The 17006-nt window shown below is 34.5% G+C and overlaps 1 protein-coding gene across 1 annotated transcript in view; it reads right to left on the bottom strand.

Annotated features, from left to right (window-relative positions):
• Positions 1-5828: 5828 nt before the first annotated feature.
• LOC136978076 (histone-lysine N-methyltransferase, H3 lysine-79 specific-like) overlaps positions 5829-17006 on the bottom strand; it is a 54492-nt gene continuing 43314 nt past the window's right edge. The window contains exons 14-15 of the mRNA XM_067273731.1: positions 15909-16054; positions 5829-6202 (exon numbers count right to left, since the gene is read on the bottom strand). Coding sequence (XP_067129832.1) covers positions 6042-6202; positions 15909-16054 — 307 coding nt within the window. The 3' untranslated portion in view covers positions 5829-6041. The remainder of the gene's footprint in view (positions 6203-15908; positions 16055-17006) is intronic.

Below are 17006 nucleotides of genomic sequence, written 5' to 3'. Positions count from 1 at the left end.
ACTGCATTATGTATCTTTTACAAATTTCTATACTACATGTGAAAAAAGCGATAAGATTGCTATTGTATATTCGAATAATTCGGTGGCGGAAGGAATGTCGAAACCGGGTCAGTTTCCAATCAGCCAGATTATATAGGCATTGGCACATGCGGTTTACAGAGCACCAACATCATCCGGTTTAGCTGGTAGAAGCAACACACGCATAAAGCATCTAATTTTATATCCCGGACCGGTTGTGGGCTGTTAGCCGCCTGCCTGCTAGATGTTCGGCCGCCCTCGTCCGATTGTGTGAATCACGAGTAGACTAGATCAACGGCGGGCAACCCCGGCCCGTGGGCCAGCTACAGTTCGCGAAAAGTTTCTATCCGGCCCGCGAGATCTTTAATAGTTTATTAAATTGGAAAAATAACTAATTAATAGTTATTTTTCCAATTCTTTATAATTTTCGAAAAACGATAAGAGAAATAAATGTAGTAATTAACTTTTTACAGTAGAGCGTCGATAAGTGGAACGTCGGTACGTGGAATGGCCGGAAAGTGGAACGACTTTCAGTCGGACTGTGTCGTGCTGAATCGAATGTTTTTGATACTAAATTTACTTCTAAAGTATAATTTTCATGTTTTTTTATATTCTTTAATATATTTATTTTGTTTGTACAAAATGCAGAAATAATTTTTAACGATACGATAGCCTCGATGATTATTATAAAAATTTTCGTTAGGCTTAAAATCGACGAGAATTCAACACGAAGCGACACGCAACGGAGAAAAATTTGAACATCGGACAGGTTAATGTATTTTTTCGTACAAAGTCGGAAACTGGAACAAATCATTAACTGGAAGGACCCCAGTCCCCAATTGGTTCCACTTTTCGACGCTCTACTGTATTTATTTATTTCATATTTGCAGACTAAAAAAATTACAAGTCACAAGAAGGCGTCAATTAACTACTACGGCCCGCGGAAATAAAGTAAAATTTATTCTAGATAGACTAGATTTATAACTTAACCCAACCGATAGGAATTTACTGGCATGTTTTTATGATAGTTCTGTATAGTTGACAGGAGTTTAAAAAAATCCATTAAAATATTTGATATATTTATTCTGCGTTTATTCTGCTCTCCCATCTTATATTACTTACGGATTTCAATGTTAAACCGGTGATATTACGATTTAGTATGTCCCATCTGTAAGGGGATGCAGAAAAAACGTGTACAATTCTAGTGTTAAAAAATTAACTGTTACTTTGGCATCATCATTTACAACCAAATTTAATAAATGATACAATGGTACAAAAAAAGCTCTAGAATTTATTTTCTTTAAATTTACGATTTATGTATCGGTTGTCATAAAAATTTCTTTCCACTTCTTTCCCAAAACTACAGATATTCAGGTACAAAATAACCGATTTCAACTTATTTCTACTTAAGTAGTAGTTAAATAATTAAGCGATTAGGGAATTAGAAACATAAATAAAACCCCGATGAAAGAGCCGAAATTTTACTTAAACAGAAGCTTAACTGAACCAATCTCTTTCCGAGTACAGTGGGGTCTGATCTCTTCATAATATTAGATGTAATAAAGACAGAAATTTTTCCAGTTCAACGAGAGTGACCGAAAAGTTGTAAATTTTGGAAATTTCCGTGAACTCTCAGTCCTAAAACGAATTAGTTAGAAAACGAACAACGGACAATCTGTTAAGTTTAACATATTTAGATTTTTACAGCTATGGTGAGAAACGTTTAAAATCTACAACAACCCTGTCGCGTCCTTTGATATATACTAGTGATGCGACAAAAGAGGCATTTGACGTTGACCGATATCGGCACCCTCGCGATTTGGCATACACACACCTACCTGGACCGTCTCTGATTCCATTCATTAGCCACTCGTAGAGAGCTATTTCACTAACTTGTAAGTGGATTGTTTTAAGATTTAAAAAGTAAAGAATATTTTGTTATTTTTATGTACGTTTCTTCACAAAGTTATATTTAATTATAAGTTTCTTTAAAAGTATATTCGTACAATTGAAAAATTTTTTATACTAGGCATGTATATTCGTCACACATTTTGTTTTACCAAGTAAGTTTTTATTTATAATTTTAATTTTAGCCCTTATATCGTGGCTAGTGATTCAAAGATTTATTTTAAAAAAGTTTTGGTTCAAGACCATATAATGAAAAAGAAAACATTATTAAAAGAAAAAGACCAATGCCTAAATTAAATATAAATACGTCGACAAAAAAATTTCGACATTTTGACGATAAAATTTATGACGAATGACGATTCTTTCGTAAAATTGAAGCAATTTAGAAATCAAAATAGAATAGAATTTAACATTGGTAGACAATATAAAATAAATATTGAAAATTATAACAAGATAATTACGATTAATAGATATATCTAAATTAATAGATGTTATATGTTTTTTGTCAAGGCAAGAATTGGCATTTAGAGGGCATAGGGAATTTATTGAATCTAATAACGGAGGTAATTATATTGAACTTTATTAAGTATGTCAGATAATCTATTAAAAATACATTTAAAGAAGTATACGGTTTTTACTGGTTTATCGAACAAACGAATACGAACGAGCCCTGACGTGCAATTAATTGATTGCCCCTGTAAGTCAGCTTCTTACAGAAACACAGCTTCCCTATCATCAAATGTCACGGCACGCCACTGGTGCACGTGCTTTGTGAAAAATGGAGAAGACAGGGACTCGTGCAGTGACAAAATACCTGACGAAAAAAGAATTGACCCCATCTCAAATCAAAGCTGACATGGATGAAGTTTTGGGAGAATCTGCTCCTTCGTACACCATTGTGAAAAAATGGACAGCCCTTTTTAAATCTGGCAGAGAGAGTGTAGAAGATGACCCTCGCAGCGGACGGCCGTCAACTGCTGTCACTGAAGAAAATATCGACAAAGTTCACGATTTGGTGTTAGCAGATCGCTGTTTGAAAACGTGTGAGATAGCTGAGACAACAGGCATCTCTGTCAACCGAGTGCACCACGTCCTAACCGAAAATTTGGGTATGACGAAAGTCTCAGCAAGGTGGGTGCCGCGTCTGCTGACCACCGAGCAAAAACGTGTTCACACTTTGATGTCAAAGGACTTCTACCAGAAAAACCCACAGGATTTCTTGCGTCTGTTTGTGACTACTGACGAAACGTGGATCCACTACTGCACTCCTGAAACAAAAGAACAGTCGAAGCAATGGAAACACCACAGTTCACTACCACCAAAGAAGGCAAAGACAGTTCCATCGGCGGGGAAAATGATGGCCTCGGTTTTTTGGGATGCTAAAGGCATCATCTTTATTGACAACCTAAAAAGAGGAAAGACCATCAATGCTGTCTATTACTGTGAACTTTTGGAAAAACTGAAGAAAGAAATCGAAGAAAAGAGGCCACACTTGAAGAATAAAAAGGTTCTATTCCACCACGATAATGCACCTCGCACATTCTGCCAGAATCACCGAACAAAAGATAAATGATCTTCGCTTCCAATTAGTTCCACATCCACCGTACTCACCTGATTTGGCCCCCAGTGACTTCGTTTTTCCAAACCTAAAAAAATTCTTGGCTGGAAAGATTCCACTCAAATGAGTCTCTGAAGTGAGCGAGTATTTTGCACACCTTGACAAATCGATCTATTGTGATGGCATAAAAAAGCTATAACATCGCTGGAATAAGTGCATTGCTAACAAAAGAGACTACCTTGAAAAATAAAAAGAGTTTTAACATTATTTTGTTTATTGTTCTATTTGAGGCCGCGAACTTTCCGAACAGCCCTCGTATAACTAGGTTCTCCACACATTTTTAGGAAAGAATTACTCTAAATTTGTAACAAAAATTTGTGGTAAAGTGAAGAATGCCCTGTATATAGTTTATTCAAAATCTTTATTAATTTCGTAATTGAAGTTTTAGACTATTTACAAAAAATATAATATTTTTGAGTCTATCTTAATCCTTGTACATCACCACAGAAGTAACAGTTAACATGGATATTATATTTTTTCTAAATAGTCTAATACTTCAATTACGAAGATAATATATCTTGAGTATTCACAAAATATTGTGACTTTATTAATTTATTCAAAAGACAATTATTTTTCTTTCCATTTAAAATAATGAAAATGTAATATGAATAATAATTATTCACTTAGGTTAGTTATCAACCCTAAACTTAAATTCATTTTTTAAAATATCAACAAACTTTACATGAACTATTCACAAGCCGAATGGATTAACTCCATTAATATATCCTTGGAACAATTGTTATTATTTTTACGTTTTTCACATAGCATTGTTTCATATCTTGTTACATTAAACATAGCTTTAATTTAATAACATAAAAATTCTACATTGTTTGTTTAAATTTATAGTTTAAAGAAATTTTTAAAAATAGTATATATTAACAATTTCTCTACATTTTGTTTTGTGGAGTTAATCAATTTGGCAAATGAGTAACTCATATATAAAGTTTTTCCTTTCTATATCTATTGAACATAATTTATTATATACTGTAATAGGAGATTAAAATATATGTAATCTTTGTTATATTAGTTTAAAAAATTAGCATTTGTGAATAAATTTCTTCTATTCTGTAAATTTTAGCAGAAATTTAATCTTAATTGTTATTGTTGGAGTGATTTATTTCATTATTACACAATTCTTGATGATGGATATTTGGATGAACCTGTTTTAACTACTTCCATTAAGAACTGTTTAAAAAAATTATAAAATCTGAATAAATTATTGTCTACTTTTAAATATTATATAAAAGACTGCATTACTTCAACATTGCTGTGTTTAATATAAGGGCATCTGTGATGTAAAATTGGCTCATCAGTATGCCACCAAAAATTGTGATCATCAGCTCATAAAGATTGAAAACAACTAATTTAGAGTATTTGTTTAACGAAAAAAATTATTATTATAAATATATTATTTATTCAAATTATCTAATTTTTTTTTAAACAAATGTCATTGCTAAAGAAAATAAAATAGATCTTTAAAGGCTCCAATTCTGATTATAATTATTTTTATGGTAATTTAAACTGGAGAATAATTTCCCATCTCTTAACCATAGTTTTCACTCTTAGTGTCAGCCTTAAAATGAGGAATGGGATTCAAACCCAATCTAGAACCTACAATCTATCATAGATATTGCAAGTCAGGATTATCATTCTTTATTATTCATCCATTGCAAATCAGGCATGTCCATAATAGACATAATTGAAGCTAGCCTTAGAATCCTTAATATGCTAGTGCTTCATGTATCTTTAATGCAACCTTCTCTTATTGATTACCTTCCTGGCTGCTTAGTCTTGAGTTTTGTGAACAGCAACACAAATATGTAGATAACAAAACATGTACAAACCTATTTAGTGAAGAAATGGGTTCACTGAACAAGTTTGTATCTCGTAACATCCTTACAAATTTGTGTTATTACTTGAGACTATACAACTAAATATCTTTGGACTACATAATTTACTGGGAAGTGAAGGAAGTTTGCTGTAGAAAAAATGAATCTCGGTATTTGTTTAAAAACAAATGTTGTTTGTTCAGATCAATTCAATGTGCGACATGTTGGTGAGTAGGTCAATTTCAAATTACTGGTAAAATAAATTCACATAAATTATCATTAAACAATATTTTGTATATCTCTTCAACACACTAATTTAAAAGATAAATAATTTTCTAGAATGATTCAGATTCACCTAACCGTTATTTTAAACAAAAAGTTTATTATAAAAAACAGTTTGTGTGTTCAATAAATTTCTATTTTATATACTATCTTTCAAAAAAAAAATAATTGTAAAGTTGATAATACTGACATATCATGTTTGAATCTCATCACTTATTCATCACAGTATGTAATTTTAATTACAAAATATATTTTTACTGTCTTAGTACAAACTATACAATTGTTATAAATAAAAGATATATACAATAAAAAAATAATAAATATAATAAAAAATTGGAATTAATTAACAATAAAATTTAAACCAAGAATAATTTTTGGAAAAATGACTAGTAATAGAACCATTCTGCAGAACTTGTTCTTTTCTGGAAAGGTATTTTTTGCTTTGGGAATATTTCTGTTAGGTCAGGAAATTCGATTCTGCCAAATATAGCATGAATATCAGGTGGATTATGATATTGTTGTAGCAATGCAGCACGAAGCTGGGGACCTGAAATGAAATAGTCGTCAAATAACAGATAAAGTTTTCTTAAATTATCATTTGTTGTTAATGCCAAGCAATAATATTCTCATTCTGCATAAAATTAAATTATTATATTTAAATAAAATTAGAATTTATTATGATATATGATCTAATTATGATTACTCTAATTAAAACAAAACTAGATTAATAGTAATTAAAATGAAATGTCTTTAAATTAATTATATCTATTATTCAGTTTTTTTATTTTTGTTTGTTTCACTTTTCAGCAGTTTATTTGTAATAATTATATAAGTGACTAATAACCAATATTATTTTGTTATGACTGAATTTCTACATCTTTTGATGCAAGTTAAATCTAGCTAACAATATCTGAACATAATTTTGTACCATCCATTTAGATTGATAATTACATAAAAAAAGGAAAGAAAAAAATTATTTTTAGCATTTGAATTTTATATCTAAAACTGACTGCTTGAATATCAGTAGAAATTGAGCTAAAAATACAGCTTATTAGTAATATTAATTAGTGAAATTGTAATGGTTTCTTCTGACTAACAATTAATGATAACACTGTAGAATTTAGATTTGGAAAAGTTACTTTATACTACACTCCTCAAAAGTGAAACAGCAACACCATGAAGGAATGCACATAGCCATATACACATTGCAGGACCAATAGAGGTGTCAACAGAATCAGGAAGGTGAATAATGGGGGTATTGCTATTGAGCTTACTAAGAAAGAAGATATTAATACTCTCACCACAGCTATTCAAAAATCTATACCTGGGCTAGTCACCCACACACCAAAAAAGTGCCTTCCCACCCTCATCCTAGTTTCCGTTCCAAATAATTACAAGCCTAAAGAACTTAAAGAACTAATATATAAAAATGAATCTATAAATACTGTCTACAATAAGGAAAAATTTACAGAAGAACTGCACTTTAAATTCCGGACTGGGAGAAAAAAATAAAGATTTCACTAATTGGGTCTTAGAAGCTTCACCCACCCTCAGAAAACTTATTCTAAAAGCTGGCAAACTGAATATTGACTGGTCCAGATGCACAGGACTTTCATCCAATTAACATATGCTATAAATGCTGCAAGTATGGGCATAGTGCCAAAATCTGCAAGCAAGAAGAATCCACCTGCAGCCAATGCACTGGCAATCATATCTATCAGGACTGCCCTAATATAAACAAGCAACCAACCTGCAATAACTGCAAACAGGAGGGACTTACAAACCACCACCATAATGCTCAAGATCCAAAATACTCAGTATTTCTAAAAGTTAAACAAAATTTCATTGATAGAACTGAATATGGAACTGAATAATAAGGACAACCTCAGTATTCTGCAGATTAATCTTGACAGACGTAAAGATGCCACCTCCATTCTCAGCACTAAGCTTTCCTCCCATGACGTTATTCTTGTGCAGGAGTCCTATTGTGTGGGCAATAGGCCAGCTTGCCCTCCAACAGACTGCATTACTTTAAAAGATACCACCAATTATCCATGGAGCTTTGTCATCATCCTCAACAGCCATCTTTCAAGTTTTACATCACACTGACCTCAGAGATGATTACATTATTTGCTTGGAGGTTAATACCAACCTCCTATGAGTCATCAACAACATCTAGTGCCTCAAAAATATGGACTTACAGGACATTCTACATAAACTGAGGCACATTCTCCGTTTGCTTCAAAACAGGCACAAGATCATCTGTGGTGATATTAACTCACAGTCCCCTGCCTGGGGGGGGTAAGGTCCTTGATTCTCGTGGCACACTCTTTGAGGACTTCATGGCAAATTGTGAATTGCACCTTCATAATGATCCAACCAGCCCTCCAACCTTCACCTCTGCACAGGGTTACTTCTGGATAGATATTATCACCAGCACCAAAACCAAAAACTGCTGCAACCTGATAAACAACTGGACTATTCAAGAAGAAGATTCCCTCAGCGACCACACACACATAAACTTCCAAATCAACTACAATTCCTTTAATTGCCTGTCTGATCCTCTCAGGTTTCAGATCTCCAGGGCCAACTGGAACATTTTTGGCAACTACATATCCAATTACTCTGTTTCTCTTGATGTCCACAACTCAACAGATGCTCATGCCTGTATCAACAAGAATATCAAAATCATCATGTTAAATAAAGTTGTCCATTGGGGCAAGGACTATAAACTACATTTCAACTCAGACAAGACTAATGGCATTGTCTTCAGCAGGCCTGGTAAGCCACATCTTTACAAGCAAGTCCCGACTATCAAGATGGATGGTAACAGCATTAAGATTACAAAAACAATCAAATACCTGGGAGTTCTTCTGGACCACAAACTATTCTGGGCCCCCATATCCAGCATATAACTAAAGATACTGAACTTATTTTTCAATCTTTCAGCAAGATTGCTAAGTTCAACTGGGAGTTTAACTCCACTGCTACGAACTTGGTATAAGATATGATTTTTATACCTATCATAACCTATGCCAGCAGTGTCTGGGCCACGCTATCCACCATTCTCATAAAAAGTGCAGACTTTTATCTGCTCAGTGGCGGGTATTTCTCTAGGGCGTGACCACTATGTTTTTGACTGTCCTATGCTCCTCAGGGAAAGGATTTTCATTATTGCAAAAGCCTACTCTACAGCCCCCACAAGCATCCCCATCACAAGAAAACCACCCATCGATATTACTCTTTGTACTAAGAAATGGAAAATTAAGCACAAAGAAGAAATCATCATCAACTCCAAGTGTGTAAACCCCATGGACATTGAGCACAATCCCATACTCTAAGACTATTGATACTAGCCAAATAATTAACCTGAACGATGACATTCCTCACTCAGCTATTACTATCTATACTGACAGATATAAGACTGACAATAGGGTAGGCTGCAGCTTTGTTGTATACACAAACAGTGTGAAATCTTACCACAAAAAATTTGTAAGATTCCTTACCAGGCTGGCAAACCATTGCAGCATTACTCAAGTCAAACTTCTTGCAATCCTTGAGACTTTTACTTGGAGCTCAGAGCTCCACAACAACATAGACATCCACATTATTAGACAGCACTGCTGCCATTCAGATCATTAAGAACAACACCACCCACCCAACTGCCAACAAAATCAAGAAAATCCTCCTGCATTCAAGTAATAACTATTATCTGAGCTGGACTAGGGCACACCAAAGCCCCATAGGAAACGAACGGGCTGACATATTGGCTAAGGAAACCACCGCTGAGAACAGTCTTCCTATACAGTACAAAGCTATTCCCTTCTCACACATTGGCAAAACCTTCTAGGAAAAACTGCAAATCAACTGAAAACTGTATGGGACAGTGATCATAATATTACCATCCATGCCTACCTTCCCAACATCAAACATAGGAATGACTTAACATGGCTAAATCCCAGTCATAACCTTACCCAATTCCTGACCAACCATGGCCACTTCAACAGCTAACTCCATTGCTTTGGCTTCCAGGACAACCATCTGTGTGTCTACTGTGGTGTCTGTGACAGGAGTGACCACTATGTTGTTGACTGTCCTATGCTCCTCAGGAAAAGGATTTTCATTATTACAAGCCTTCCAACTAATGTCACCTGGCCCTGCAATCATCATACTCTCCTCAACAGCAAAGAACTTAACAAACTTTACATCAAGCTGATAAACACATACCAGAGGATCACACCTGTTCGTGGTTTCACTCCGCTTCTGTCTACACTGTTTGTGGTCTCCTGCTTAACCCATCACTTTGTTTCTCTGTACTTGCCCTGTATGCATTTTTTTTTTAACTTTCTTATTTTATTTTATATTATATTTATATGCATTTACAAGCTCTGAACCAATTTCCATTGTCCTGTACTCCTTCACCAACCTAACACATATTGCTCGATTGCTCTGCCTTTGAAACCAGGTGCAGAGAGTATTTTGGGACAGGGTGTTTGACAGAGATTCTGGGTCAGAGACCCAATCTTTATAATGTATTGGACTTTTTAAAGGTCACTAATTTGTATAAAGAAATTTAACTATTTATTTATCTTTCATATTTTTGTGGGTTGTTGTTTGTTTGTTCGTTCTTGTTATGTATATACTCGCTGTTGTTTTTTGTTGTTATATAATTTATATAATATATACGTATAGAGTTCTGCAAATTAACCATTTGGTATGGTGCAGCTTGGCCTTTGTGGCCCTTGTGCCAAAAAACTACAACCAACCAACCAACCAACCCCACTTGTGCTATGCAGTATTGGGAGTATGTACTTTGTACATTTTATTTACAAATGCACTTCACATCAGACAAGCAGATAATCCCTGATGCACTTCACATCAGACAAGGTCCCACAGATGTTTGATGGGAGAGATCCAGTAAGGTTGCCAGCAGGAAAGGATGTGAATTCCATTCTGGTGAGAGTTTGCCATGCGACATTGTGATTGAGCATTGTCTTCCTGGCCAAACCACAAGCCTCCACAATTCATGTGATATACTGGTTGTTATGGAGCTGGCACCACCAGAGAGCATGCAAGACATATGGCCCTGACTAATGTATAAGGGTGGAGATCACCCGGTCCAGGGAGGACCTTGAATAAAGTATTCAGAGTAAGTGTCTGTATTCCTGTCTCATGGGGGGTTCCAAGTGCATCACAAAGGGCGTATAAACACCAAGTAAACCACTTAAAACATGGTGGCAGTGGATAATTAAGCCAGTGAAGGAAGCGAGGCTTAACGAACACGTGCTAGCTTAAAGAAGTAATTAGACACTTCGTTCAAAGGTTGATGCTGTGGCAGACAGAAAATCTCCTCAGTATATTAATATAACGATTACTTTAAACTAGAAGAAATATATATATAATTTAATTAAAAAGCGAGATGAATAATTTAACTCCTCTGGAACCTTTTTCCATAGATACATCAAATCCAGAAAATTGGAGTTTATGGAAGCAACGATTTGATATTTATGCAACAGCTATGATTTACCTGCAAAAAGTATTCTGCAGCAGAGAGCTGTCCTGCTCCATATTATCAGAAAGAAAGGCTTAGAAATATACAATAATTTCCATTTATAGGAAAATGCCACAAATCCGACAGTGGATGAAATCTTAGCTAAATTCGTGGACCATTTCCAGCTGTATAAGAACACTATCTGTAGTAGATATGTATTTTTCTCACTTGTACAGAAGCCAGGACAAACAGTAAACAAATTTGTAACTACATACAAAAGCTCAAGGATGTGATTTTGGCACTCTAACAGAATCTCTCATAAGAGACAGAATTGTCTTAGGCACACAAGATGACAGCATCAGACAAAAAATGCTGCAAGATCCAACATTAACATTGGCCAAAGCAATAGACATGGCAAGAGCATCTGAATTATCTGAGCACAAATTATCTAAAATCAGGGCAACATAAATAATAGTGAGCAAGGTGAAAAGTCAGTTTCCAAGACAAAAAGATAAACCAAAAAAATCAAATACGTGTATGATGAATAAAAATGGTGCCAAGAATAAAAAATGCCACAAATGCCTAACTATACATGAGTATGGAAACTGTCCAGCTTTTGGAAAATTTTGTTTTAAATGCAAAACGAAAAACCCATTTTTCTTCAGCATGTAAGGCAAAGAAAATAAATGAAATTGATAATCCTAATTCCACCGTCATCTCAGATGAAGAAGATTATCTATTGGATAGAATTGTTGTGCTGAATGAAGTCATGCATGAACACTGGGAAGAAGTCATTGATATAAATGGGAATCCCACTAAAATCAAATTAGATACTGGAGCGGACACTAATGTTATCTCTTGGACATATTTGAAGCAGTGGACCAATTCTCCAAAGATAAAACAGACTAAGATCAAAGCCTATACCTTCACACGTGAAAGAATACCTATTGTTGGTGAATGTCACTTCCGACTTAAGCCTAGAAGCCATGAAACCACGAGCAAATTCCTTGTTGTCAGGATGCGTGGACTACCTCTAGAGTGGAGATACATGCAAAAAACTAAACCTTATTAAAAGGATAAATTCTATTACACCTGAACTTAACCCAGATGATATTTTGAAATCTTATTTCAGTGTATTTGAGGGAAGTGGCAAACTCAAACATGAAGTTATAATCAAACTAAATCAAAATGCAATTCTAAAACTTGTCCCTCCTAGAAGGATCCCAGAAGCTTTAAAAACAGAAGTTAAACAAGAATTAGAAGATCTGATTATAAAAGGAATCTTAAAAAAGACAGAAAAAACTACTAGTTGGCTCCACTGAATGGTCATTGTTAAAAAGAAACAAGGAAAATTATGCCTGCATATGGATCTGCATGAGTTAAATAAATACATTATTAGAGATAATTATCAGATACCATTGCCAACAGAACTATTATCAAGCATTCCAAAAGCCAGATACTATACAGTTATGGATGCTAAATTAGCCTTCTTTTAACTACTGGTAGAAAAACAATCACAAAAACTGTTAATAATGAATACACTTTTTGGAAAATATAAATTTACAAGATTGCCGTTTGGAACCACAACAGCATCAGAGCATTTCAAAGAACTATCGACAATACTTTCAGATATTAAAGGCATTTACACATATATGGACGATGTTCTAATCTATGGCGATACATTAAGAGAGCATAATCAAAAACTGATAAAAGTCTTACAAAGAGCAGAAACTCATGGCCTTAAATTTGAAAAAAGCAAGATCCAACTGGCACAAAAGCAAGTCACCTTTGCAGGGCACATAACGACCAGATGGTATAAAACCAGAAGAATCAAAACTTATGGCCATTCAACAATTAAAAGATCCAGAAAATCAAAAAGCACTACAAAGATTCTTAGGATTAGTGAATTATTTAGGCAAGTTCATACCTAACTTATCAAATCTTGCACACACAATCTTAGGCAACTTCTCAGGAAAAATATTAAATGGACATGGATAGAAAGGCAAGAAGAAATTTTAATTATATAAAGAAAATTTTAACACATCCTCAAATGTTAGCACAATTTGATACAAACAAAATTATAACCCTACATACAGATGCCAGTCAACATGGTCTAGGAACAGCAATCTCACAAGAAGGAAAACCCTTAGCTTTTTCATCATCATCTTTGAATGAATCATCATCACAACAAAACTATTCCCAAATTGAAAAGGAATTACTCACTTTATATTATGGATGTAAAAAATTTGATCACTCTGCTACTTGGAAGATCGTTTGTAGCATATACTGACCACCAACCTTTAATCACGCTGATTAAAAAACCATTAAGTGCATTGTCTCCTAGACTGCAGAGATTAATGCTAAAGTTATTGGCTTATGACTTCAATCTATACTACATGCCAGGAAGAGATAATCTCATTACAGGTGTTCTTTCAGGGGATGTAAGGCATTCTACACCCAATTTTGCAACACCAAATCTAGACAAACAAGTATTAATAAGAACAGTTGGTATGAAAATTACAGATACCAAACTCATAGAATTAGCTGAAAACACAAGACAAGATCAAAGTCTGCAGACTCTAAAGAAATACATATCAGAGGATGGCCAGTACATAAAAAGTTTTCCTGCGAATTTGGAAGTCCGGAGGTATTGATGACTGATAATGGTCCCCCATTCTCGTCAGTAGCTTTTAATTGCTTCTGTGACAAATGGAGTATCAGGCAGTACTGTACATCTAGTCTTTGATAACCCCAAAGTAATGGCCACACAGAACAGCATGTGCAAACGATAAAAAACATACTTAAAAAGACAGCAGAAGCAGGTCAAGATCAGTATTTAGCTTTGCAACATTGGAGAAACACTCCTAGGAACTCATTACCATCTCCAGCTCAGCTATGCATTGGAAGGAACATAAAGTCAACACTTCTATACAAATCATCCCATTATCGCCAATGCTTATTTTCTAGAGAGGATATCCAACAGCAACTGGAGCAGAACCAGCACAGGATGTCAATGTATTATGACAGAGGTAGTGTTCCCCTCAATCCTTGAGACTGTCAACGTGAGTTTTAGTGCATACAGGAAAAGAATGGTCTCTGGCAACTGTCGTAAACCTCTAAATGAACCCAGATCATACCTAATAGAAGACCCATATTATAGCTCATCATAGACTGCGTGACTTATCAAGACAAAAACTCATAACACTTTATATATAAGCAGCCGTGTTTATTAGAAACTAACTAACGTTTTCGGTCGTATTTAACGACCTTCTTCGGGATAGAACCATATGGACAACAGTACCAAAGAAACAGAGTGCATCTGAAACCGAAGCACAGCCCCAGAAAAGCACCTCAAGAGAAAGATGAAGAGAAACAAGAAAATGAAAAGGAACAAACTGAGGAAAAGGAAAAAGTAGGAATCTCAAAAGAAAAGGAATTTCAAACTCCAACACAAAGAACTAGATCAGGAAGAATCATTAAAGCTCTTGTTCGGCTTAATTTGTAAATATGTATGTACTTAAGTTTTAAGTTTGGTGTTTTAGTTATTTCAAAACAAAAAGAAAAAAAAAGTAAGTGTCTGTATTCCTGTCTTGTGGGGGTTCCAAATGCATCACAAAGGGCATATAAACATCAAGTAAACCACTTAAAACACTGGTCTGCTGTCAAGAGTGCTGGAAATGTGCACCAGTAATGTCTGCTGATTGAACATGTATGGGGCCAGTGTGACACTTGACAAAAAGGGCTGGCACATAGCATTTCCCAGGATACTGCCACACCCATCCTTGGCTGTCATGTGGGTGGCAAACAGGTCCTAATGGGCCATTTGGCAAATCTGCTAGTCTGTTCTCACTCTGTTGTGCACCAGTGCAATCCACTCACTCTTCAGAATGTTCACAGATGTTCCCGTGTCCATCATGTCACACATTGCTAGATGGTATTCACATTGTGCCCAACACATGTGGCAACTGTGTGCATCAACAAACAGAGGCTGCACAGCTCCAGGATACAGTCTCATTCCCCAGCCAGTAATTGGTAATATTCAGCTTGCTTTTGTCTACAAGGCATTTTCTATGCTTCTTCAAAAGTTCAGCTGCCATAAACTGTCGCTGATAGCATTTACGGCAAGAGCTAACTGCTAGTCTTTATAGCCCAAAACTGAATACCACATGATCCAATGCATATGCAAACTTAATCATTTGCATATCTCTGTCACCTATACCAGTTCTGTAATGTGCATGTGGCTACATGCATTCCTTTGTGGTGTTATGATTTCACTTTTAAGGAGTGTATAATTCAGTATATTAAAGTGCAATTTTAGAGAATTTTATTGCTCACTACATATATCTGTTGTCTATTTTAAGCATTTGAACTTTGCAACTGGCAATAGTTTGTTCAAACAGATGCTTAGGGCTTGAATTATTTGTGCTGCTGCAACATGAACATGTTGAGACAATTCACTAATAAAGTTTGTACCACATGACATGTTTACCATGCTCAAGTTGCTATAAGAATAACTTGCAACTAGGCATTGTGGATGAGACCTTATATTTTCATTCAAGTCTGTAAATTTGATCAAATATCATTATTTACCATTAAAAGAAAATGTTTCTTAAAATTACTTAATGCATTTTGAAGCAATATAAAAATTAAACCTTAGAAATCATCTCATGTAACTTGTATATGTTTGAATCCAGTTTTACTTAAACTCAGAATATAAAGAGAACACTTACTTATTTATTAATTATAAAAGATAAATAATTACCTTGAGCCCAAGATGGTATCTTCTTTCTTGGAGCACTTTCATTATCAGTATCATCATCAGATTTTAAATCATTAATATCATAATCATCATAAATATCTGAATCATCTGAAGAGCTAGATGACGAACAAACTTTCTCTTCAACATTACTATATAAAAATAATTTGAAATTAATACTGAATTAAATAATATTGTAATAGCATACAAAAAATGTTGTAGTCATGTATATTAAATAAGTTTTTATAATATCATACAAAAACTTAAAAAAGTAGTAGTTAGCTACATTAAGTTTTGTTTAATTTAAAAGATGCAATCTATCATGGAAGCAGAAGACACAGTAGTGGCCAACTTTAGAATGGCTGAGGATCAGAAATTAATAAGTGTGTCATTGAGAGATCGGAACTTTTAATTTCATAATCTCTGAATATTTAGTATAGGAATAAGATTAACAAAAAACTTTGAAATCATTAGAATCAAAATTTAATATTTACTTTGCAATTATCATAAAATAAAATAATTTTAAAATGCAAGATGATTCTAAATGAGTGGAACAACTTTGTGTAATTCATACAAAAAACTAATTATTATAAAAAAACACGCAAGCCATCAATGGATAGGAAAACTCTCTAAGTTTACATTTGTACCAGTTGTGCATGCTCATGCATTCTTGTCACACTAAGGAAACATTGCAATTGCAAAATGGCAAGCATCCAGAAGCACCATATGCTGTGTTGGAGCTAAGAAAGACAAATTCCATTACGTAGTATAATGGCATTTCCACACACATTTCAATAAAGACCCACCAACATCAACATCTACAGTAACAACATCTACTATGACCGTCAGTTTAAAGAGACTGGTTTTGTGATTAAAAGAAAGGATGACTACAGGATCAGATATGGATGACCACATGTATCAGATATGAATGTTGACAGAATCAGAGAAGCCTTCACATGAAGTCTATGCACTGAGCCAGTCATGAGCTGCAGCTGCCTCAGACAACCATGTGGAAAGTTTTTGTAAATAGCTGTCCATGAAACCCTACAAATTGCAGTTGATACAAGCCTTTTGCCAAATGATAAAATCATACATCATAAGTTG

This window comes from Centruroides vittatus, unplaced genomic scaffold (genome assembly GCF_030686945.1).
Source record: "Centruroides vittatus isolate TY-2023 unplaced genomic scaffold, ASM3068694v2 contig_487, whole genome shotgun sequence".
Classification (NCBI taxonomy): Eukaryota; Metazoa; Arthropoda; class Arachnida; order Scorpiones; family Buthidae; genus Centruroides; species Centruroides vittatus.
This window is presented reverse-complemented; position numbering and strand designations above follow the sequence as displayed.